The 24,632-nt window shown below is 44.0% G+C and overlaps 1 protein-coding gene across 2 annotated transcripts in view; it reads right to left on the bottom strand.

Moving 5' to 3' along the window:
- The window catches only part of LOC115158657 (PH domain leucine-rich repeat protein phosphatase 1), a 62,122-nt gene that overhangs the window by 13,184 nt on the left and 24,306 nt on the right, over positions 1-24,632 (bottom strand). For both annotated transcript variants that reach the window (XM_029707846.1, XM_029707847.1), the window contains exons 4-7: positions 24,392-24,531; positions 14,649-14,795; positions 13,956-14,183; positions 67-269 (exon numbers count right to left, since the gene is read on the bottom strand). In XM_029707846.1, the coding sequence (XP_029563706.1) occupies positions 67-269; positions 13,956-14,183; positions 14,649-14,795; positions 24,392-24,531 (718 nt within the window). The remainder of the gene's footprint in view (positions 1-66; positions 270-13,955; positions 14,184-14,648; positions 14,796-24,391; positions 24,532-24,632) is intronic.

Below are 24,632 nucleotides of genomic sequence, written 5' to 3'. Positions count from 1 at the left end.
CTCTCCATTCTCTGCAATGTGGACAATTACTACAACAAGTGTCCATGTTTGTGAGTGTATGTGTACCGTTTTGTGCTGTGTGCAGGCCCTTGAGTGCTAGGCCGCTGACTCTAAGGAGTGTGAGTGTGTTTCTGTCACAGCGTAGGAGCTCCAGCCTGGATAGGGTCCTGACGTCAAGCTCCTCCAACCCAGCGTCCCGCACATCTAACTGGGCCACGTGGCACAGCAGGCCAGCCTCCCCAACCACCACCCTCTGGAGTCTGTTCAACCTACAACACAGAGGGAGGGAGAGAGAGAAAGGGGGTTAGAGAATGGAGAGTGATCATTTAACGGGATTGTTTTTTCAAAACAGACATTTCCCCCCAGTTTTTACATGTATATCTGAGTTGAAATTGAGTTGCACTCCCTTCTGCCCTGAGAACAGCCTCAATTCGTCAGGGCATGGACTCTACAAGGTGTCGAAAGTGTTCCACAATGATGCTGGCCCATGTTGACTCCAATGCTTTACACAGTAGTGTCACGTTGGCTGGATGTCCTTTGGGTGGTGGACCATTCTTGACACACATGGGAAACTGTTGAACGTGAAAAACCCAGCAGTGTTGCTGTTCTTGACACATTCAAACTGGTCTGCCTGGCACCTACTACCATAACCCGTTCAAAGGCACTTCAACCTTTTGTCTTTCCCATTCACCCTCTGAATGGCACACATAAACAATCCATGTCTCAATTGTCTCAAGGCTTAAAAATAATTCTTCAACCCGTCTCCTCCCCTTCATCTACACTGATTGAAGTGGATTTAACAAGTGAACTCAATAAGGGATCATAGATTTCACCTGGATTCACCTTGTCAGTCTGTCATAGAAGGAGCAGGTGTTCCTCATTTTTTGTATACTCACTGTAGCTACAGTATTCTTATTACCAGTGGCGACCAGCCATTCAACATTCATCGTATCTACGAACATAGACAGGGCTCTAACTCCACAATGAAATAGGGTGCAGGCCAGGCAGCAGGCTGTTAGCCAGCCTGCCAGCTTAGTGGAGTCTGCCATTAGCATAGTCAGCGTAGTCAGCTCAGCTTTCCCCATTGAGACCGTGTCTAAAAATGGCGGTGTTCGCTTTAGTAATCTCACTAGTATAAAGACCTCCTCCATTCCTGCCATTATTGAAAGAGATTGTGATACTTCACATCTCAAAATTGGGTTACTTAATGTTAGATCCCTCACTTCCAAGGCAGTTATAGTCAATGAACTAATCACTGATCATAATCTTGATGTGATTGGCCTGACTGAAACATGGCTTAAGCCTGATGAATTTACTGTGTTAAATGAGGCCTCACCCCCTGGTTAAACTAGTGACCATACCCCCCGTGCATCCGGCAAAGGCGGAGGTGTTGCTAACATCTACGACAGCATATTTCAATTTACAAAAAAAAATAATAATGACGTTTTCATCTTTTGAGCTTCTAGTCATGAAATCTATGCAGCCTACTCAATCACTTTTTATAGCTACTGTTTACAGGCCTCCTGGGCCATATGCAGTGTTGCTCACTGAGTTCCCTGAATTCCTATCGGATCTTGTAGTCATAGCAGATAATATTCACATTTTTGGTGACTTTAACATTCACATGGAAAAGTCCACAGACCCACTCCAAAAGGCTTTCGGAGCCATCATCGACTCAGTGGGTTTTGTCCAACATGTCTCTGGACCTACTCACTGCCACAGTCATACTCTGGACCTAGTTTTGTCCCATGGAATAAATGTTGTGGATCTTAATGTTTTTCCTCATAATCCTGGATTATCGGACCACCATTTTATTGCGTTTACAATTGCAACAAATAATCAGCTCAGACCCCAACCAAGGAGCATTAAAAGTCGTGCTATAAATTCTCAGACAACCCAAAGATTCCTTGATGCCCTTCCAGACTCCCTTTGCCTACCCAAGGACGTCAGAGGATAAAAATCAGTTAACCACCTAACCGAGGAACTCAATTTAACCTTGCGCAATACCCTAGATGCAGTTGCACCCCTAAAAATTAAAAACATCTGTCATAAGAAACTAGCTCCCTGGTATACAGAAAATACACGAGCTCTGAAGCAAGCTTCCAGAAAATTGGAACGGAAATGGCGCCACACCAAACTGGAAGTCTTCCGACTAGCTTGGAAAGACAGTACCGTGCAGTATCGAAGAGCCCTCACTGCTGCTCGATCATCCTATTTTTCCAACTTAATTGAGGAAAATAAGAACAATCCGAAATGTCTTTTTGATACTGTCGCAAAGCTAACTAAAAAGCAGCATTCGCAAATGGAGGATGGCTTTCACTTCAGCAGTAATAAATTTATGAACTTCTTTGAGGAAAAGATCATGATCATTAGAAAGCAAATTACGGACTCCTCTTTAAATCTGGGTATTCCTCCAAAGCTCCATTGTCCTGAGTCTGCACAACTCTGCCAGGACCTAGGATCAAGGGAGATACTAAAGTGTTTTAGTACTATATCGCTTGACACAATGATGAAAATAATCATGGCCTCCAAACCCTCAAGCTGCATACTGGACCCTATTCCAACTAAACTACTGAAAGAGCTGCTTCCTGTGCTTGGCCCTCCTATGTTGAACATAATAAACGGCTCTCTATCCACCGGATGTGTACCAAGCTCACTAAAAGTGGCAGTAATAAAGCCTCTCTTGAAAAAGACGAATCTTGACCCAGAAATTATAAAAAACTATCGGCCTATATCGAATCTTCCATTCCTCTCAAAAATCTTACAAAAAGCTGTTGCACAGCAACTCACTGCCTTCCTGAAGACAAACAATGTATACTAAACGCTTCAGTCTGGTTTTAGACTCCATCATAGCACTGAGACTGCACTTGTGAAGGTGGTAAATGACCTTTTAATGACGTCAGACCGAGGCTCTGCATCTGTCCTCGTGCTCCTAGATCTTAGTGCCGCTTTTGATACCATCGATCACCACATTCTTTTGGAGAGATTGGAAACCCAAATTGGTCTACATGGACAAGTTCTGGCCTGGTTTAGATCTTATCTGTCGGAAAGATATCAGTTTGTCTCTGTGAATGGTTTGTCCTCTGACAAATCAATTGTAAATTTCGGTGTTCCTCAAGGTTCCGTTTTAGGACCACTATTGTTTTCACTATATATTTTACCTCTTGGGGATGTCATTCGAAAACATAATGTTAAATTTCACTGCTATGCGGACGACACACAGCTGTACATTTCAATGAAACATGGTGAAGCCCCAAAATTGCCCTCGCTAGAAGCCTGTGTTTCAGACATAAGGAAGTGGATGGCTGCAAACTTTCTACTTTTAAACTCGGACAAAACAGAGATGCTTGTTCTAGGTCCCAAGAAACAAAGAGATCTTCTGTTCAATCTGACAATTAATCTGGATGGTTGTACAGTCGTCTCAAATAAAACTGTGAAGGACCTCGGCGTTACTCTGGACCCTGATCTCTCTTTTGAATAACATATCAAGACTGTTTCAAGGACAGCTTTTTTCCACCTACGTAACATTGCAAAAATCAGAAACTTTCTGTCCAAAATGACGCAGAAAAATTTAGCCATGCTTTTGTTACTTCTAGGCTGGACTACTGCAATGCTCTACTTTCCGGCTACCCGGATAAAGCACTAAACAAACTTCAGTTAGTGCTAAATACGGCTGCTAGAATCCTGACTAGAACCCAAAAATTGTATCATATTACTCCAGTGCTAGCCTCCCTACACTGGCTTCCTGTTAAGGCAAGGGCTGATTTCAAGGTTTTACTGCTAACCTACAAAGCATTACATGGGCTTGCTCCTACCTATCTTTCCGATTTGGTCCTGCCGTACATACCTACACGTATGCTACGGTCACAAGACGCAGGCCTCCTAATTGTCCCTAGAATTTCTAAGCAAACGGCTGGAGGTAGGGCTTTCTCCTATAGAGCTCCATTTTTATGGAATGGTCTGCCTACCCATGTGAGAGACGCAAACTCAGTCTCAACCTTTAAGTCTTTACTGAAGACTTATCTCTTCAGTAGGTCCTATGATTAAGTGTAGTCTGGCCCAGGAGTGTGAAGGTGAACGGAAAGGCTGGAGCAACGAACCGCCCTTGCTGTCTCTGCCTTGCCGGTTTCCCTCTTTCCACTGGGATTCTCTGCCTCTAACCCTATTACAGGGGCTGAGTCACTGACTTACTGGTGTTCTTCCATGCCGTCCATGGGAGGGGTGCGTCACTTGAGTGGGTTGAGTCACTGACGTGGTCTTCCTGTCTGGGTTGGCGCCCCCCCCTTGGGTTGTGCCATGGCGGAGATTTTTGTGGGCTATACTCGGCCTTGTCTTCGGACGGTAAGTTGGTGGTTGTAGACATCCCTCTAGTGGTGTGGGGGCTGTGCTTTGGCAAAGTGGGTAGGGTTATATCCTGCCTGTTTGGCCCTGTCCGGGGGTATCATCGGATGGGGCCACAGTGTCTTCTGATCCCTCCTGTCTCAGCCTCCAGTATTTATGCTGCAGTAGTTTATGTGTCGGGGGGCTAGGGTCAGTCTGTTACATCTGGAGTATTCTCTTGTCTTATCCGGTGTCCTGTGTGAATTTAAATATGCTCTCTCTAATTCTCTCTTTCTCTCTTTCTTTCTTTCTCTCGGAGGACCTGAGCCCTAGGACCATGCCTCGGGACTACCTGGCATGATGACTCCTTGCTGTCCCCAGTCCACCTGGCCATGCTGCTGCTCCAGTTTCAACTGTTCTGCCTGCGGCTACGGAACCCTGACCTGTTCACCGGACGTGCTTGTTGCACCCTCGACAACTACAATGATTGTTGTTATTTGACCATGCTGGTCATTTATGAACATTTTAACATCTTGACCATGTTCTGTTATAATATCCACCCGGCACAGCCAGAAGAGGACTGGCCACCCCTCATAGCCTGGTTCCTCTCTAGGTTTCTTCCTAGGTTTTTGGCCTTTCTAGGGAGTTTTTCCTAGGGAGTTTTTCCTAGCCACCGTGCTTCTTTCACATGCATTGCTTGCTGTTTTAGGCTGGGTTTCTGTACAGCACTTGAGATTTCAGCTGATATACGAAGGGCTATATAAATATATTTGATTTGATTTGATTCAGGGCAGGTGGGGCAGAGCTTTATTATCTCAGTACATTTTTATTTACATTGTTTGCAAACTGATATGCAACATATTAATGCCAAAATAACATGCAAAACAGGCACACACTAAAAAAAAAATATATATTTATTTTGTGAGTGCCTGTTTTGCATGTTATTTTGGCATTAATACATGTTGCATATCAGTTTGCAAACAATGTAAATAAAAATGTACTGAGTTAATAAAGCTGGATACAAACATGGTATTTTTTTCCTTCTTGAGTAAGGCAGCTCCAAAATGCAGGTGTTTCAGCCTAGCTTAGTGCTTTCTGTGGTGGAGGGGCAGCCAGTGGAAAATACAGAGCGTAGGCATTGGTAATCTTCTCTAGTTGCACTGTGATTGGCTCAGTGTTCTATCACTCATGGGGACACTACGTCACCACAAAATCTACAGGGAGAGCTAGAAAGTTCAAGCCCCCTTGGGTGCTGCCATAGATTTACATTAGAAGTGCCGATCAAAGAAGGCTCAAGGTCATTGGCCACAAATAAAATGACATCAAATCACGTTATATCTACTGTAGATTTGATTGATCATCATACTTTCAAAATCTTAGCTAGCAAGCTAGACAAGCAGTCATCTCCATGAACCACGTCAATCTACTGGCAAATCCTTTTCAATCCTTGTCATATGAAGAAAAATTATAGATAAAATGTATCGGTGCTCATCGGCCATTGGACATAAACATTACACAACAAGTTGGAAATAGCAAATTCAACAATAAGAGGTTTGGAAGGAATCAAAGGCTAACTGCAAGCGTTGCAAAGCAATCACTATTTTGCTTCCCCTCCTATTCGGTGGAGTGGGTGTGTGGTACAAGTCTGGGTTTAAGGGTCTCTTTTCCTTGCTTAAAAGGATAAACCTTCACACGCAAAACCATGGGCCAAAAAAGGTTGAATACATTGGCCTTGCTGTCAATCCAGCATGACTTCTGCCGCGTTCAAAACAACTGGAAACTCAGAACTGGGAAATCTCAGACTTCAGTGAGTTCAAGACAACTGGGAACCTAGAAAAAAAACAGGCTCCGACTGGGAAAATACATTATGAATGGTCATCCAACTCTGAAATCCAAGTCAGGAACTCTGGCCTCTTTCTAGAGCTCCGACCTGCAGATCACTTACTTGATGATTCAAACTTGTCCCCCCAGAGTTCACAGTTGTCTTGAAAGCACCATAAATCCAGGGAATGACAGACTTTGATGAAAGTTATGACAAAATTTGCCCACAAGAACGACCACCGAGCCACCTTCCTGTTCAAGTGAGCACAGCACAACCGTGAGTCCAAAAATGTATTGTATGCCATTGCATAAATGATGTAATATGCCAGGGAGATATGTATACTGTAGCTAAAAAAGTAAAAGTAAGTGTATGTTGTGTTGTAAGCGGTTAGTAGCCCATGTGCCTCACTAACAATTTGGTCCCTTTCCCCCCTCATAACTTAGCCTACTGTTCTGACTTGGTGGTGCACATGTAGCCTATAGCCTGTTTTAGAGAAATGTCATCATCAAACATTGAGCTTTCACTGTCCGCTTATACGCCCCCTTCATTTATCCTACGGTTCTGACTTGGTGTACAGGGAGAATACTGTAAGAACGGACCATGTTCTGAATTCTGTCGCTGTACATTTCAAAAGTGCTGAACAAATAGTTACAGTGCCTTCGGAAAGTATTCAGACCCTTTGACATGTTCCACATTGTTACGTTACAGCTTTATTCTAAAATTTATTAAATAGTTTTTTCTCCCTCATCAATCTTCACACACACCCCATAATGACAAAGCAAAAACACATTTAGAAACTTTTGCAAATGTATAAATGTTTTTACAAAAATCTGAAATATCACATTTACATAAGTATTCAGACCCTTTACTCAGTACTTTGAAGCACCTTTGACAGCAATTACAACATCGAGTCTTCTTGGGTATGACACTACAAGCTTGGCACACCTGTATTTGAGGAGTCTCTCCCATTTTTCTATGCAGATCCTCTCAAGCTCTGTCAGGTTGGATGGGGAGCGTCGCTGCACAGCTATTTTCAGGTCTCTCCAGAGATCTTTGATTGGGTTCAAGTCCAGGCTCTGGCTGGGCCTCAAGGACATTCAGAGACTTGTCCCGAAGCCACTCCTGCGTTGTCTTGGCTGTGTGCTTAGGGTCGTTGTCCTGTTGGTAGGTGAACCTTTGCCCCAGTCTGAGGTCCTGAATGCTCTGGAGCAGGTTCTTGGTCACCTCCCTGACCAAGACCCTTCTCCCCCGATTGCGCAGTTTAACCAGGCGGCCAGCTCTAGGAAGAGTCTCAGTGGTTACAAACTTTTACCATTTAAGAATGATTGAGGCCACTGTGTTCTTGGGGACCTTTAATGCTTCAGAAATATTTTGGTTCCCTTCCCCAGATCTGTACCTCGACACAATCCTGTCTGTGAGCTCTACGGACAATTCCTTCGACCTTACGGCTTGGTTTTTGCTCTGAAATGCACTGTCAACTGTTGGACCTTATATAGACAGGCATGTGCCTTTCCAAATCATGTCCAATCAATTGAATTTAACACAGGTGGACTCTAATCAATTTGAAGAAACATCTCAAGGATGATCAATGGAAAAAGGATGCACCTGAGCTCAATTTCGAGTCTCATAGCAAAGGGTCTGAACACTTATGTAAATAAGGTATCTGTTTAAAAAAATATATATAAATGTGCAAAAAATTCTAAAAATCTGTTTTCGCTTTGTCATTATGGGTTATTGTGTGTAGATTGCAGATTATATATATTTTTGAAATCCATTTTAGAATAAGGCTGTAATGTAAAAAAATGTGGACAAAGTCAAGGTGTCTGAATACTTTCCCGAAGGCACTGTATATTGACTTCATCAGTCGTAGCTCACTCATTAATGTCTTAATCAAAATTTCTGATTTCCTCTTATCCGCTCATCATTCCCTTATCCTCTACGGGATAGGTATCCCTAAACCGGGACCGTTGTTGCTAACGTACGCTAATGTGACTAGAATGACATAAGCAGCAGCCAACTTTCCAGGACATAGACATGTCTTAAATGGGCAGAAAGCTTCAATTCTTGTTAATCTAACTGCACTGTCCAATTTACAGTAGCTATTACAGTGAACAAATACCATGCTATTGTGAGGAGTGCGCACAACAACAAAACACTTTTATCACGGCAACAGGTTTGATACATTCACCTCTGAAGGTAAATAATGTACTTACATTCAGTAATCTTGCTCTGATTTGTCATCCTGAGGGTCCCAGAGATAAAATGTAGCATAGTTTTGTTGGATAAAATACATTTTTATACTCAAATGTAGGAACTGTGTTCTACAAATTGAACCCCTGTTGTCTCAAACTCTGCAGGTGCTTTGTTTGCATCTTTTGTTACAGCTTGTTTGAGTTGTAATGTTTGCTAAGCCCTGTTCTGGTTGCCTTTGTTTGTTTGGTAAACTTGCCACTGTGGTGGAGAGTTGGTTGTGTCCTTCCTTGGAGAGAGTACATTGGTTAGTTTCCAGGCCCCTGCCCAGGCTGGAGACTCTTGCTCTACTCGCTGTTGGGACATCGGTCCGAGGAGGTGAGTACAATCGGCTGTGTACCTTAGTGGGAGATTTGGGTAGGGTTGTGACACTTGCTACCCGGAGCTATAGCCTTTATTTTTCCCCTATTAGGCTTAGCGATGCGTTTTACTTTGGAATACGTTGGGCATGGTTATTTTGTTTGTTATTTTTGTGCGGTGTCTGTGGACTGAGCAGTTGTCTCGGGGTCACATCCGTGGCTTGGGAATCTGCCAGCTTGCTGGGTGTTTTTTTCCCTTTGCATAATTACCCACCACAAATCCCCTCAAAGACTAGGGTTGAGTTATTGTAGGTTTTGGGGAAGCCCCAATATATCTCTCATCTCTCTTCTGTGGTGCCCAGTCTGATGTGCTCAGCAGAGGGGAAGAGCAAGATTATTTTTATTTTTTTGCATTTACTTCTGACTATGGGGTCTAATGTAGATGAGTTAATTCGCTTTCCATCAAAGGAGCTGTTAGAGTGACGTACTAAAGAACAGCTGTTGAAGATCGATGAACACTACAAGATTTAACTTAGTGATAAATGTAAAAACAAATTCTGTTATGTTGATGTTGCCAAAATTGAGAAGGACCCTGAGATGTTGTTTTCATTGGAGCTTGTTGCTGACGCGCTCTCTTGTGCACCCTGCTCCTGAATGTCTACGTGACTGACCATTGTTTAGTATTGTCCTGCTCCTGAATGTCTACGTGACTGACCATTGTTTAGTATTGTCCTGCTCCTGAATGTCTACGTGACTGACCATTGTTTAGTATTGTCCTGTTCCTGAATGTCTACGTGACTGACCATTGTTTAGTATTGTCCTGCTCCTGAATGTCTACGTGACTGACCATTGTTTAGTATTGTCCTGCTCCTGAATGTCTACGTGACTGACCATTGTTTAGTATTGTCCTGCTCCTGAATGTCTACGTGACTGACCATTGTTTAGTATTGTCCTGCTCCTGAATGTCTACGTGACTGACCATTGTTTAGTATTGTCTTGTTCCTGAATGTCTACGTGACTGACCATTGTTTAGTATTGTCCTGCTCCTGAATGTCTACGTGACTGACCATTGTTTAGTATTGTCCTGCTCCTGAATGTCTACGTGACTGACCATTGTTTAGTATTGTCCTGTTCCTGAATGTCTACGTGACTGACCATTGTTTAGTATTGTCCTGCTCCTGAATGTCTACGTGACTGACCATTGTTTAGTATTGTCCTGTTCCTGAATGTCTACGTGACTGACCATTGTTTAGTATTGTCCTGCTCCTGAATGTCTACGTGACTGACCATTGTTTGGTTTTGTCTTGTTCCTGAATGTCTACGTGACTGACCATTGTTTGGTTTTGTCTTGTTCCTGAATGTCTACGTGACTGATCATTGTTTGGTTTTGTCTTGTTCCTGAATGTCTACGTGACTGACCATTGTTTAGTATTGTCCTGCTCCTGAATGTCTACGTGACTGACCATTGTTTGGTATTGTCCTGTTCCTGAATGTCTACGTGACTGACCATTGTTTAGTATTGTCCTGCTCCTGAATGTCTACGTGACTGACCATTGTTTAGTATTGTCCTGCTCCTGAATGTCTACGTGACTGACCATTGTTTAGTATTGTCCTGCTCCTGAATGTCTACGTGACTGACCATTGTTTAGTATTGTCCTGCTCCTGAATGTCTACGTGACTGACCATTGTTTAGTATTGTCCTGTTCCTGAATGTTTACGTGACTGACCATTGTTTAGTATTGTCCTGCTCCTGAATGTCTACGTGACTGACCATTGTTTAGTATTGTCCTGCTCCTGAATGTTTACGTGACTGACCATTGTTTAGTATTGTCCTGCTCCTGAATGTCTACGTGACTGACCATTGTTTAGTATTGTCCTGTTCCTGAATGTCTACGTGACTGACCATTGTTTAGTATTGTCCTGCTCCTGAATGTCTACGTGACTGACCATTGTTTAGTATTGTCCTGTTCCTGAATGTTTACGTGACTGACCATTGTTTAGTATTGTCCTGCTCCTGAATGTCTACGTGACTGACCATTGTTTAGTATTGTCCTGTTCCTGAATGTCTACGTGACTGACCATTGTTTAGTATTGTCCTGCTCCTGAATGTCTACGTGACTGACCATTGTTTAGTATTGTCCTGCTCCTGAATGTCTACGTGACTGACCATTGTTTAGTATTGTCCTGTTCCTGAATGTCTACGTGACTGACCATTGTTTAGTATTGTCCTGCTCCTGAATGTCTACGTGACTGACCATTGTTTGGTTTTGTCTTGTTCCTGAATGTCTACGTGACTGACCATTGTTTAGTATTGTCCTGTTCCTGAATGTTTACGTGACTGACCATTGTTTAGTATTGTCCTGTTCCTGAATGTCTACGTGACTGACCATTGTTTGGTTTTGTCTTGTTCCTGAATGTCTACGTGACTGACCATTGTTTAGTATTGTCCTGTTCCTGAATGTTTACGTGACTGACCATTGTTTAGTATTGTCCTGCTCCTGAATGTCTACGTGACTGACCATTGTTTAGTATTGTCCTGCTCCTGAATGTCTACGTGACTGACCATTGTTTAGTATTGTCCTGCTCCTGAATGTCTACGTGACTGACCATTGTTTAGTATTGTCCTGCTCCTGAATGTCTACGTGACTGACAATTGTTTAGTATTGTCCTGTTCCTGAATGTTTACGTGACTGACCATTGTTTAGTATTGTCCTGCTCCTGAATGTCTACGTGACTGACCATTGTTTAGTATTGTCCTGCTCCTGAATGTTTACGTGACTGACCATTGTTTAGTATTGTCCTGCTCCTGAATGTCTACGTGACTGACCATTGTTTAGTATTGTCCTGTTCCTGAATGTCTACGTGACTGACCATTGTTTAGTATTGTCCTGCTCCTGAATGTCTACGTGACTGACCATTGTTTAGTATTGTCCTGCTCCTGAATGTTTACGTGACTGACCATTGTTTAGTATTGTCCTGTTCCTGAATGTTTACGTGACTGACCATTGTTTAGTATTGTCCTGCTCCTGAATGTCTACGTGACTGACCATTGTTTAGTATTGTCCTGTTCCTGAATGTTTACGTGACTGACCATTGTTTAGTATTGTCCTGCTCCTGAATGTCTACGTGACTGACCATTGTTTAGTATTGTCCTGTTCCTGAATGTCTACGTGACTGACCATTGTTTAGTATTGTCCTGCTCCTGAATGTCTACGTGACTGACCATTGTTTAGTATTGTCCTGCTCCTGAATGTTTACGTGACTGACCATTGTTTAGTATTGTCCTGTTCCTGAATGTTTACGTGACTGACCATTGTTTAGTATTGTCCTGCTCCTGAATGTCTACGTGACTGACCATTGTTTAGTATTGTCCTGCTCCTGAATGTTTACGTGACTGACCATTGTTTAGTATTGTCCTGTTCCTGAATGTCTACGTGACTGACCATTGTTTAGTATTGTCCTGTTCCTGAATGTTTACGTGACTGACCATTGTTTAGTATTGTCCTGTTCCTGAATGTCTACGTGACTGACCATTGTTTAGTATTGTCCTGTTCCTGAATGTCTACGTGACTGACCATTGTTTGGTTTTGTCTTGTTCCTGAATGTCTACGTGACTGACCATTGTTTAGTATTGTCCTGTTCCTGAATGTTTACGTGACTGACCATTGTTTAGTATTGTCCTGTTCCTGAATGTTTACGTGACTGACCATTGTTTAGTATTGTCCTGTTCCTGAATGTCTACGTGACTGACCATTGTTTAGTATTGTCCTGTTCCTGAATGTTTACGTGACTGACCATTGTTTGGTATTGTCCTGTTCCTGAATGTCTACGTGACTGACCATTGTTTGGTTTTGTCCTGTTCTGTCGCTCCTGTCTGTTCCCTTCTGGTCTCGTTTTCTTCTTTCCTCTTAAACGTTGCTTCCTGTGCGCAAAGGTTGCTGAGGTCTGGGGAGGACAAGGTTGGCTGGGGCAAGTGGAAGTGTGAACACGTACCCCCTCGTCAATTTGGGCCGCAGACGCTGGTATGGTGTTCCAGGGTCCTTGTTGGTCCCCGGTTTTATGTAGGGGGATGTGACGACCCTCCCACTCTGTCGGCTGTATTCTTTCTCTTTGCTCTCGTTTTCCTTTTTAGGATGTCGGCGGGCGGCGCTGGGAGGGTCATCAGCGACATGGGACACACCTGGGCCCGGGTGTGTCCCAAGATAAATGCACCACTTCTCCATTCATTGAGGAGACTCTCTCCATGCAGACACTGAGATTTTGGTCGTGGCATTTTTTGGTGGCTGTTTTGTTTGTTTTTCGTTGGCACCTTTCAACACCCCTCATCACATTTATGCACGCAACCACTCACTTACACTACTGCTTACTGAATACACACACACCATTGTTAATTGTATTTAGTTTGCTTTAGTTAATAAATATATTTTGTTATTCCTTATCTCCACGTTGTCTCCCTTTTTGTTACGAACTTCGAGGCGGTTCATGACAATGGCCTTTCTCTTGCATTTAAAAGTATTTATTTATTTTTTTAAACGCCTGTTTTTTGTTTGTATTATCTTTTACCAGATCTAATGTGTTATATTCTCTTACATTAATTTCACATTTCCACAAACTTCAAAGTGTTTCCTTTCAAATGGTATCAAGAATATGCCTATCCTTACTTCAGGTCTTGCGCTACAGGCAGTTAGATTTGGGTATGTCATTTTAGACGAAAATTGGAATAAAAAGGGTACGATACTTAAGAGGCTAAGCCATATAGTTTGTATCTCAATTGTCAGTAGAATCCACATTTGTTTAGCAAGTAAATAAATGAACTGTTTCGCTGCCAGACAAGGCTCCACTGATATCCAGGTGTAGCGGTCATAAGGATTCATTCCATGGTGCTGAAAAGAAAGCTCTGCTGTTGGGACAGCTTTATGTAGGGGGAACCATTTGTCACCAATACAGTTTTGGGTCACCGTTATAGAGCAATGAATGTTTTGTTTAGTGTTGTGGCTTTGCTGGCATGCATCTAAAAAAAAAAGGTTTGCCCCACCAAGATTTACACGCTAACAATTGCCACTGCTTATTACATATATATGAATGGAGCTGGGCAAGGTTGATTCCCACTAGCCGAGCAGTACTAGTATTGAATTTAATTAATTTAAATGTTATTTGGGGTAAAAAAAAATAAAAAATACATAGATAAAACAAGACGTGCATTTGATCCCAGAGCAAAACACTTGAAAGAACTAATTAAAACACTTATTTACAAAGTAAAATACCTGAGATCTATGTGTCGGTGGGGGAGCCACTGCAGGCCAGCCATGTCCAGGGAGGAGAGCTGATTCCCAGCCAGACAGAGCCTCTCCACCCCCCTGAGCTTCTCCAGGGCTGGAGGTACGCAGCTGAACAGGTTGAAGGACAGGCCCAGGTAGGTCAGGGCCTCCAGAGAGCACAGGTCAGCAGGCAGGGAGTTCAGAGAGTTACCATCCAGAAGCAGGGTCTGCAGGCTGGGGAGGAGGAGATGGCGAGAGGGGGTTAGTATGGAGCTCAGTGGGAGAGGGGATTATGTGTGTGGCTGTAACCTTCACATGAGCTTTCTGTTATCGTGCCTGATTTTATGTGACATGTAAAACTCGTGGTTCTTTCACAAGGGACTTATGAAAAATTGCTAACAGAGAGATTCAAAATTTCAACTTTAAAAAAGGCAAAATCTTTCAGATCCTATTACTGCAGCCTGATGTCTGAAAACAGATTTTCCCACCAAACATTCACAGCCTGGTTATTCTGTAGTGGACGGACTGGGCAACAGCACAAAACCCAACACTAATGCTGAGCGATTAACTAAATGTTTTTTGGGAGGAGGTTATAAACAAATGACTGACCAATGGCAGTTCAATTACTGTCTCAGTCACAGGCTCTCTCCCTCTTTCTGTCTATTGCCCCCTGACCTTTAACCCTGTGACCCCACTCACTTGTGCATGGTCCCCAGCACGGAGGGCAGAGAGGTCAGAAGGTTGCCTTGGAGGTTGAGCTCTGTCAGGGAAGTGATGTCACACACGGCCAGAGGGAAGTCAGACAGAGCGTTGTTAGAGAGATTGAGGCTCCTTAACCTGCAGAACCTAGATGGGGGGGGGGGGGGGAATGAGGGAGAGAGCGAGGGGGTCAATTGGTAAGGAATTTTCAGAGAAAAACAAACAATAACACAGAAACTAAAGAGTACGAAGAACTGGTTACCTAATGAGCCCATTCAGAACAACAACACTGGAGAAAGGGAGGGGAACATTCCAAATGGCACCCTATTCTCTACATAGTGCACTACTTTTGACCAGAGCTCTATGGGCCTTGGTCAGAAGTAGTGCATTATATAGGGTATAAGGTGCCATTTGGGATGCATTCAGGGAGTGATTAGCTCTGCGATTAGAGACCAAAAACAATGTGACAACTGCCACCCAGGGGAAACTAATAAGGAGGAAGTCATGTGCCTAACTGGTAACTGCCAAAATAATGGAAACACGTGAGCATACAACTTATATTGAAAGCAATTGCTTCCACACAGGTGTGGTTCCTGAGTTAATTAAGCAATTAACATCCTATCATGCTTAAGGTCATGTATGGAAATGCTGGGCAGGCCATGAGTTTTGGCTACCATGGCTATGCCCCCATAGGATGAAAATCCCCCATCCACGATTGGTCACTGAATGGTTTGATGAACATGAAAACAGTGCAAGCCATATGCTATTCCAAGGTGTATTGAAGCTGTTCTGGCTCGCAGTGGCCCAACACCCTTTTAGACTTTTGCAATCCCTTTGGTGCAATTTTCACAATTATGTGCTACATTTTCACAACTCTAAGCACAAAAATCAAAACAGACCATCAAAATGGCTCGTTTCAAAACTAAGCATATTTTCATTTGACGGAGTACAACACACAAATTAGCAGTCACTTGTTCACTGCACCAAATCTCTTGCAATTTGCATACATATTTAATTTATTAATCTGCCTTTCAGAAAACATTATTCGCAAACTCCAAGTGGGCTGTCATGAGTGGCTTCCGTCTGGCCACTATCATAAAAGGCCTGATTGGTGGAGTGCTGCAAACATGGTTGTCCTTCTGGAAGGTTCTCCCATCTCCACAGAGGAACTCTGGAGCTCTGTCAGAGTGACCATCTGGTTCTTGGTCACCTCCCTGACCAAGGCCCTTCTCCCACGATTGCGCAGTTTGGCCGGGAGGCCAGCTCTGGTGGTTATAAACTTCTTCCATTTAAGAACCTTCAATGCTGCATCATTTTTTGGTACCCTTTCCCAAATCTGTGCCTCGACACAATCCTGTCTCTGAGCTCTACAGACAATTCCTTCGACCTCATGGTTTGGTTTTTGCTCTGACATGCACTGTCAACTGTGGGACCATATATAGACAAGTATGTGCCTTTCCAAATCATGTCCAATCAATTTAATTTACCACAGGTGGACTCCAATCAAGTTGTATAAACATCTCAAGGGTGATCAATGGAAACAGGATGCACCTGAGCTCAATTTCGAGTTTCACAGCAAAGGGTCTGAATACTTATGTAAATAAGGTATTTCAGTTTATTTGTAATAAATATGCAAACATTTCTAAAAACCTGTTTTCGCTTTGTTATTATGGGGTATTGTGTGTAGACTGATGAGGAAAAAAATGGGTGTAATCAATTTTAGAATAAGGCTGTAACGTAACAAAATGTGGAAAAGGGGAAGGGGTCTGAATACTTTCCGAATGCATTTTCCACTCATTATCTGAATTTAACTGATACACTGTAAGCTGATGAATTGTGTCAAGTAGAGAGACAGGTGATACTGTATCAGTTGAAAAGTCTCATAAAAAAAATGTGATCTAGAACAATGTTGCATGTGGCAGAATTAGCATGGCATACGTACACTTTGCTACAGCAATATGTTTTTACTGTAGCCTACTGCATCACAATACCCCAATATCCCCGTTTTTCATTAGTTGTTCTACACATGTATATAATGAAAACGAAACTGTAACACTAACAGTTCTCTACATGCTCACAACTTGCCATTGGATACAAAAAATATGGTTTACAAAAACGAATTGCGCATGTCAGCCAAATATTGTATGGAAGTGATGTTTACCATCTACTATTCTTTCTATTCAGCACTTAAAAAATAACTGTTTGAAAAATGTATATTGTGTTTTTTGTTATTAGATTAAATGTTAGTTAAAATGACTAAATGATGAGTCGATCATAATTCATCTGATGTATTGGTGGCTAAATGTTTTCATGTTATTTCACTGAAATCTTGCATGATTGACTCAGGGGTGAAAGATGTGTTCAACTCCAATGAATACACAATCAAAGGTTCTGAACATAAGACAGGGGAATTACAAGTGTTATCAGTTTTGAAACTAAGAGTTTTGAAAATATACCACATCTGAAAAATTTGACAAAGCGATTGAAAAAAAACTGGAGGGACACTTAATGCTGGTGTTTCCTTTATTTTGTCAGTTACCTATATGTGAGCAGCACACGTATATTGTTGTGATTGCGCACATAAAACATGTTTTCCGAAGGTGTAGTTACCACAAACTGCAGTATATGTGAAAATTTGGTGGGCACGTGTGTGAGAATCTTTGTCGAATCTGATAGGCACTCGGCTCACCTGGTCTTCCCAGGCCTAACTAGCCTAACCCGGTTCACTGTGGGGACAGCGTGAAAGGCGGTGCCGGATCCGCATCTTTTCCAAGGAAAAGCCACAGCCAGCCGCGTTCCCAACGCAGTGTCGCGGGAAAAACACATTCCTGAAGCCCTGTCTGCCTCCCCTTCTCTTGGTAAAGCTGTGTTTATGGAAGAACAATGGGAGCACAAAGCCATTCCATCGGAAGTACAGCCAGAGCAAACACAGTCACTGAACCACAGCGAGAACACTAACAGAGAGGGGGAGGAAGAGCGAAGGGGAGAGAGGAAGAGGGGGATGAATGACGTCCTGTACTGAATGCAGAGAGAGAGGAGGATGGATGATGTCCTGTACTGAGTGCAAAGAGTGAGGAGGATGGATGACGTCCTGTACTGAATGCAGAGAGAGAGGAGGACTGTGGCTCAGTTGGTAGAGCATGGTGTTTGCAACGCCAGCATGGTGTGCGCAACGCCAGGGTTGTGGGTTCGATTCCCACGGGGGGGCCAGTACAAAAAATTTTTTAACGCATGAAATGTATGCATTCACTACTGTAAGTCGCTCTGGATAAGAGCGTCTGCTAAATGACTAAAATGTAAATGTAAAAATGGATGATGTCTGTACTGAATGCAGAGAGAGAGAGAGGGGGATGGATGACGTCCTGTACTGAATGCAGAGAGAGAGGAGGATGGATGATGTCTGTACTGAATGCAGAGAGAGAGAGAGAGAGAGAGAGAGAGAGAGAGAGAGAGAGAGAGAGAGAGAGAGAGAGAGAGAGAGAGAGAGAGAGAGAGAGAGCGAGGGAGAGAGAGAGAGAGAGAGAGAGCGAGGGAGAGAGAGAGAGAGAGAGAGAGAGAGATGACGACATCTGTACTGAATGCAGAGAGGGGATGGATGACGTCCTGTACTGAATGCAGAGAGAGAGAGGGGGGGTGGGTGAAGTCCTGTACTGAATGCAGAGAGAGGGGGGGTGGGTGACGTCCTGTACTGTATGCAGAGAGCGAGAGAGAGGGGGATGGGTGACATCTGTACTGAATGCAGAGAGAGAGGGGGATGGATGACGTCTGTACTGAATGCAGAGAGAGAGGGGGATGGATGACGTCTGTACTGAATGCAGAGATAGAGGGGATGGATGACGTCCTGTACTGAATGCAGAGGGGGGGGGGGGGGGGGTGACGTCCTGAACTGTATGCAGAGAGCGAGATAGAGGGGGATGGATGACGTCCTGTACTGAATGCAGAGGGGGGGGGGGGGGGGGGGGTGACGTCCTGTACTGTATGCAGAGAGCGAGATAGAGGGGGATGGATGACGTCCTGTACTGAATGCAGGGGGGGGGGGTGACGTCCTGTACTGTATGCAGAGAGCGAGATAGAGGGGGATGGATGACGTCCTGTACTGAATGCAGGGGGGGGGTGACGTCCTGTACTGTATGCAGAGAGCGAGAGAGAGGGGGATGGATGACGTCTGTACTGAATGCAGAGAGGGAGAGGAGGATGGATGATGTCCTGTATGCAGTCAGCGTAGTCAGCTCAGCTTTCCCCATTGAGACCGTGTCTGTGCCTCGATCTAGGTTGGGCACAATTAAAAATGGCGGTGTTCGCTTTAGTAATCTCACTAGTATAAAGACCTCCTCCATTCCTGCCATTATTGAAAGAGATTGTGATACTTCACATCTCAAAATTGGGTTACTTAATGTTAGATCCCTCACTTCCAAGGCAGTTATAGTCAATGAACTAATCACTGATCATAATCTTGATGTGATTGGCCTGACTGAAACATGGCTTAAGCCTGATGAATTTACTGTGTTAAATGAGGCCTCACCCCCTGGTTACACTAGTGACCATACCCCCCGTGCATCCGGCAAAGGCGGAGGTGTTGCTAACATCTATGATAGCAAATTTAAATTTAAGAAAAAAAAACAATGACGTTTTCGTCTTTTGAGCTTCTAGTCACGAAATCTATGCAGCCTACTCACTCACTTTTTATAGCTACTGTTTACAGGCCTCCTGGGCCATATGCAGTGTTCCTCACTGAGTTCCCTGAATTCCTATCGGATCTTGTAGTCATAGCAGATAATATTCAAATTTTTGGTGACTAACATTCACATGGAAAAGTCCACAGACCCACTCCAAAAGGCTTTCGGAGCCATCATCGACTCAGTGGGGTTTGTCCAACATGTCTCTGGACCTACTCACTGCCACAGTCATACTCTGGACCTAGTTTTGTCCCATGGAATAAATGTTGTGGATCTTAATGTTTTTCCTCATAATCCTGGATTATCGGACCACCATTTTATTGCGTTTACAATTGCAACAAATAATCAGCTCAGACCCCAACCAAGGAGCATTAAAAGTCGTGCTATAAATTCTCAGACAACCCAAAGATTCCTTGATGCCCTTCCAGACTCCCTCTGCCTACCCAAGGACGTCAGAGGACAAAAATCAGTTAACCACCTAACCGAGGAACTCAATTTAACCTTGCGCAATACCCTAGATGCAAATGCACCCCTAAAAATTAAAAACATCTGTCATAAGAAACTAGCTCCCTGGTATACAGAAAATACACGAGCTCTGAAGCAAACTTCCAGAAAATTGGAACGGAAATGGCGCCACACCCAACTGGAAGTCTTCCGACTAGCTTGGAAAGACAGTACCGTGCAGTATCGAAGAGCCCTCACTGCTGCTCGATCATCCTACTTTTCCAACTTAATTGAGGAAAATAAGAACAATCCGAAATGTCTTTTTGCTACTGTCGCAAAGCTAACTAAAAAGCAGCATTCGCAAATGGAGGATGGCTTTCACTTCAGCAGTAATAAATTTATGAACTTCTTTGAGGAAAAGATCATGATCATTAGAAAGCAAATTACGGACTCCTCTTTAAATCTGGGTATTCCTCCAAAGCTCCATTGTCCTGAGTCTGCACAACTCTGCCAGGACCTAGGATCAAGGGAGATACTAAAGTGTTTTAGTACTATATCGCTTGACACAATGATGGAAATAATCATGGCCTCCAAACCCTCAAGCTGCATACTGGACCCTATTCCAACTAAACTACTGAAAGAGCTGCTTCCTGTGCTTGGCCCTCCTATGTTGAACATAATAAACGGCTCTCTATCCACCGGATGTGTACCAAGCTCACTAAAAGTGGCAGTAATAAAGCCTCTCTTGAAAAAGACGAATCTTGACCCAGAAATTATAAAAAACTATCGGCCTATATCGAATCTTCCATTCCTCTCAAAAATCTTACAAAAAGCTGTTGCACAGCAACTCACTGCCTTCCTGAAGACAAACAATGTATACTAAACGCTTCAGTCTGGTTTTAGACTCCATCATAGCACTGAGACTGCACTTGTGAAGGTGGTAAATGACCTTTTAATGACGTCAGACCGAGGCTCTGCATCTGTCCTCGTGCTCCTAGATCTTAGTGCCGCTTTTGATACCATCGATCACCACATTCTTTTGGAGAGATTGGAAACCCAAATTGGTCTACATGGACAAGTTCTGGCCTGGTTTAGATCTTATCTGTCGGAAAGATATCAGTTTGTCTCTGTGAATGGTTTGTCCTCTGACAAATCAATTGTAAATTTCGGTGTTCCTCAAGGTTCCGTTTTAGGACCACTATTGTTTTCACTATATATTTTACCTCTTGGGGATGTCATTCGAAAACATAATGTTAAATTTCACTGCTATGCGGACGACACACAGCTGTACATTTCAATGAAACATGGTGAAGCCCCAAAATTGCCCTCGCTAGAAGCCTGTGTTTCAGACATAAGGAAGTGGATGGCTGCAAACTTTCTACTTTTAAACTCGGACAAAACAGAGATGCTTGTTCTAGGTCCCAAGAAACAAAGAGATCTTCTGTTCAATCTGACAATTAATCTGGATGGTTGTACAGTCGTCTCAAATAAAACTGTGAAGGACCTCGGCGTTACTCTGGACCCTGATCTCTCTTTTGAATAACATATCAAGACTGTTTCAAGGACAGCTTTTTTCCACCTACGTAACATTGCAAAAATCAGAAACTTTCTGTCCAAAAATGACGCAGAAAAATTTAGCCATGCTTTTGTTACTTCTAGGCTGGACTACTGCAATGCTCTACTTTCCGGCTACCCGGATAAAGCACTAAACAAACTTCAGTTAGTGCTAAATACGGCTGCTAGAATCCTGACTAGAACCCAAAAATTGTATCATATTACTCCAGTGCTAGCCTCCCTACACTGGCTTCCTGTTAAGGCAAGGGCTGATTTCAAGGTTTTACTGCTAACCTACAAAGCATTACATGGGCTTGCTCCTACCTATCTTTCCGATTTGGTCCTGCCGTACATACCTACACGTATGCTACGGTCACAAGACGCAGGCCTCCTAATTGTCCCTAGAATTTCTAAGCAAACGGCTGGAGGTAGGGCTTTCTCCTATAGAGCTCCATTTTTATGGAATGGTCTGCCTACCCATGTGAGAGACGCAAACTCAGTCTCAACCTTTAAGTCTTTACTGAAGACTTATCTCTTCAGTAGGTCCTATGATTAAGTGTAGTCTGGCCCAGGAGTGTGAAGGTGAACGGAAAGGCTGGAGCAACGAACTGCCCTTGCTGTCTCTGCCTTGCCGGTTTCCCTCTTTCCACTGGGATTCTCTGCCTCTAACCCTATTACAGGGGCTGAGTCACTGACTTACTGGTGTTCTTCCATGCCGTCCATGGGAGGGGTGCGTCACTTGAGTGGGTTGAGTCACTGACGTGGTCTTCCTGTCTGGGTTGGCGCCCCCCCCCTTGGGTTGTGCCATGGCGGAGATTTTTGTGGGCTATACTCGGCCTTGTCTTCGGACGGTAAGTTGGTGGTTGTAGACATCCCTCTAGTGGTGTGGGGGCTGTGCTTTGGCAAAGTGGGTAGGGTTATATCCTGCCTGTTTGGCCCTGTCCGGGGGTATCATCGGATGGGGCCACAGTGTCTTCTGATCCCTCCTGTCTCAGCCTCCAGTATTTATGCTGCAGTAGTTTATGTGTCGGGGGGCTAGGGTCAGTCTGTTACATCTGGAGTATTCTCTTGTCTTATCCGGTGTCCTGTGTGAATTTAAATATGCTCTCTCTAATTCTCTCTTTCTCTCTTTCTTTCTTTCTCTCGGAGGACCTGAGCCCTAGGACCATGCCTCGGGACTACCTGGCATGATGACTCCTTGCTGTCCCCAGTCCACCTGGCCATGCTGCTGCTCCAGTTTCAACTGTTCTGCCTGCGGCTACGGAACCCTGACCTGTTCACCGGACGTGCTTGTTGCACCCTCGACAACTACAATGATTGTTGTTATTTGACCATGCTGGTCATTTATGAACATTTTAACATCTTGACCATGTTCTGTTATAATATCCACCCGGCACAGCCAGAAGAGGACTGGCCACCCCTCATAGCCTGGTTCCTCTCTAGGTTTCTTCCTAGGTTTTTGGCCTTTCTAGGGAGTTTTTCCTAGGGAGTTTTTCCTAGGGAGTTTTTCCTAGCCACCGTGCTTCTTTCACATGCATTGCTTGCTGTTTGGGGTTTTAGGCTGGGTTTCTGTACAGCACTTTGAGATTTCAGCTGATATACGAAGGGCTATATAAAAAATAAATTTGATTTTGATTTTTTATTTGATATGCAGAGTGTGTGAGAGGAGGATGGATATAGTGTTTTTCACATTTTACATTTCAGTCATTTTAGCAGACTCTCTTATCCAGAGCGACTTACAGTGGTGAATGCATACATTTTTTTCTCCATACTGGTCCCCTGTGGGAATCGAACCCACAACCCTGTCGTTACCCCCTCTGTTTCTCTTCTCCGGCAAGGCAAGGGTCTGTTTTCCTAACCATTGTTTGATGCTGAAAGTTGAGCAGTGAGAGCAGTGTGAGCAGAGTGAGAGCAGTGTGAGCAGAGTGAGAGCAGTGTGAGCAGAGTGAGCAGAGTGAGAGCAGTGTGAGCAGAGTGAGAGCAGTGTGAGCAGAGTGAGCAGAGTGAGAGCAGTGTGAGCAGAGTGAGAGCAGTGTGAGCAGAGTGAGCAGAGTGAGCAGTGTGAGCAGTGTGAGCAGAGTGAGCAGAGTGAGCAGTGTGAGCAGAGTGAGCAGAGTGAGCAGAGTGAGCAGATGGGAAGATTATTCATGGGAGTTTTTGTTGTTGTTGTTCTGCACCAGTCCGGTCCTGTCCCATCTCCCCATCCATCCCCACTGTCTGATGTCTCCCAAAGCAGAGCAGCTCACACTGAAACACTAACTGTAACACTACACCAGGCCTGGGACAGAGGGTGCATCTCAAATGGGACCCTATTCCCTATATAGTGTACTACTTTTGACCAGGGCCCACAGGGAAATATATAGGGAATAGTGTACACTATAGAGAATAGGGAGCCATTTGGGACATAGACAGTCTCCATGGTGGGGAGCATTGTATTACTGTAAGCATAGAAGGGTTAGTTAGAAGGAGAAGAAGCGAGAACCTGACCGCAGTCAATGACACTGCTGGGCCCCAACCCTGGCTAAAGGTCACTGAAGAGGAGCCAATCAAAATGCAGTCGTTGTGTTTTGGACCAATCATGTCTCTTGGCTTGCAGACCGTGACTCCAAAAACAGGTCATAGGTGAGAGGTCTGGGAATAACTGGCCATAGATTAATGAAAGCTCCAGAGGGAAACGGTGTGTGTGTATATATAATAAAGAAATAACTCAAGCTCGGATTTCCCCTCCTAATTCCGCTGACGTCTGCTTCTAAATCAACCCCAACCTGTTTTCTTAGACCAAATCAATCCTATGGGAACACAAACACAGATCTGTAGGTGAATCTAATCCTCTAACCTTGCGACCATATGGCGATACCCAGAGATGGAGAGAGCGAGAGAGAGAGGATGTCGAAGGACAAACTGCCCACATCACTCCTCTCTTAACCCCTCCCTCCTTCCAGAGGTATATATTGAGCCGTTCTCCGGAGCCACCCTAGCCCATATCTCTCAGTTCCTTCCCTTTTCTTCTCCCCCCACTCCCTCCATTCCATCCTACCACCTCTTCCCACAGCCTGCAGGGGTACATACCTGGTGAGATGTGTGAGGCCCGTCAGAAAGTTGTGTTTGAGGTTGAGGTGGGTCAGGTCCTGGCTGTAGAACAGCGGAGATGGCAGCTCCTCCAGACTGCAACATGACAGGTCCACAGAACTCACCCTCTGAGACACTATCTGATGGAGGGAGAGAGGGTAAGAGAAAGGAGAGAGATAGGAGAGAGAAAGGAGAGAGATAGGAGAGAGAAAGGAGAAAGGAGAGAGATTGGAGAGAGATA

This window comes from Salmo trutta, chromosome 22 (genome assembly GCF_901001165.1).
Source record: "Salmo trutta chromosome 22, fSalTru1.1, whole genome shotgun sequence".
NCBI classification, from domain to species: domain Eukaryota; kingdom Metazoa; phylum Chordata; class Actinopteri; order Salmoniformes; family Salmonidae; genus Salmo; species Salmo trutta.
This window is presented reverse-complemented; position numbering and strand designations above follow the sequence as displayed.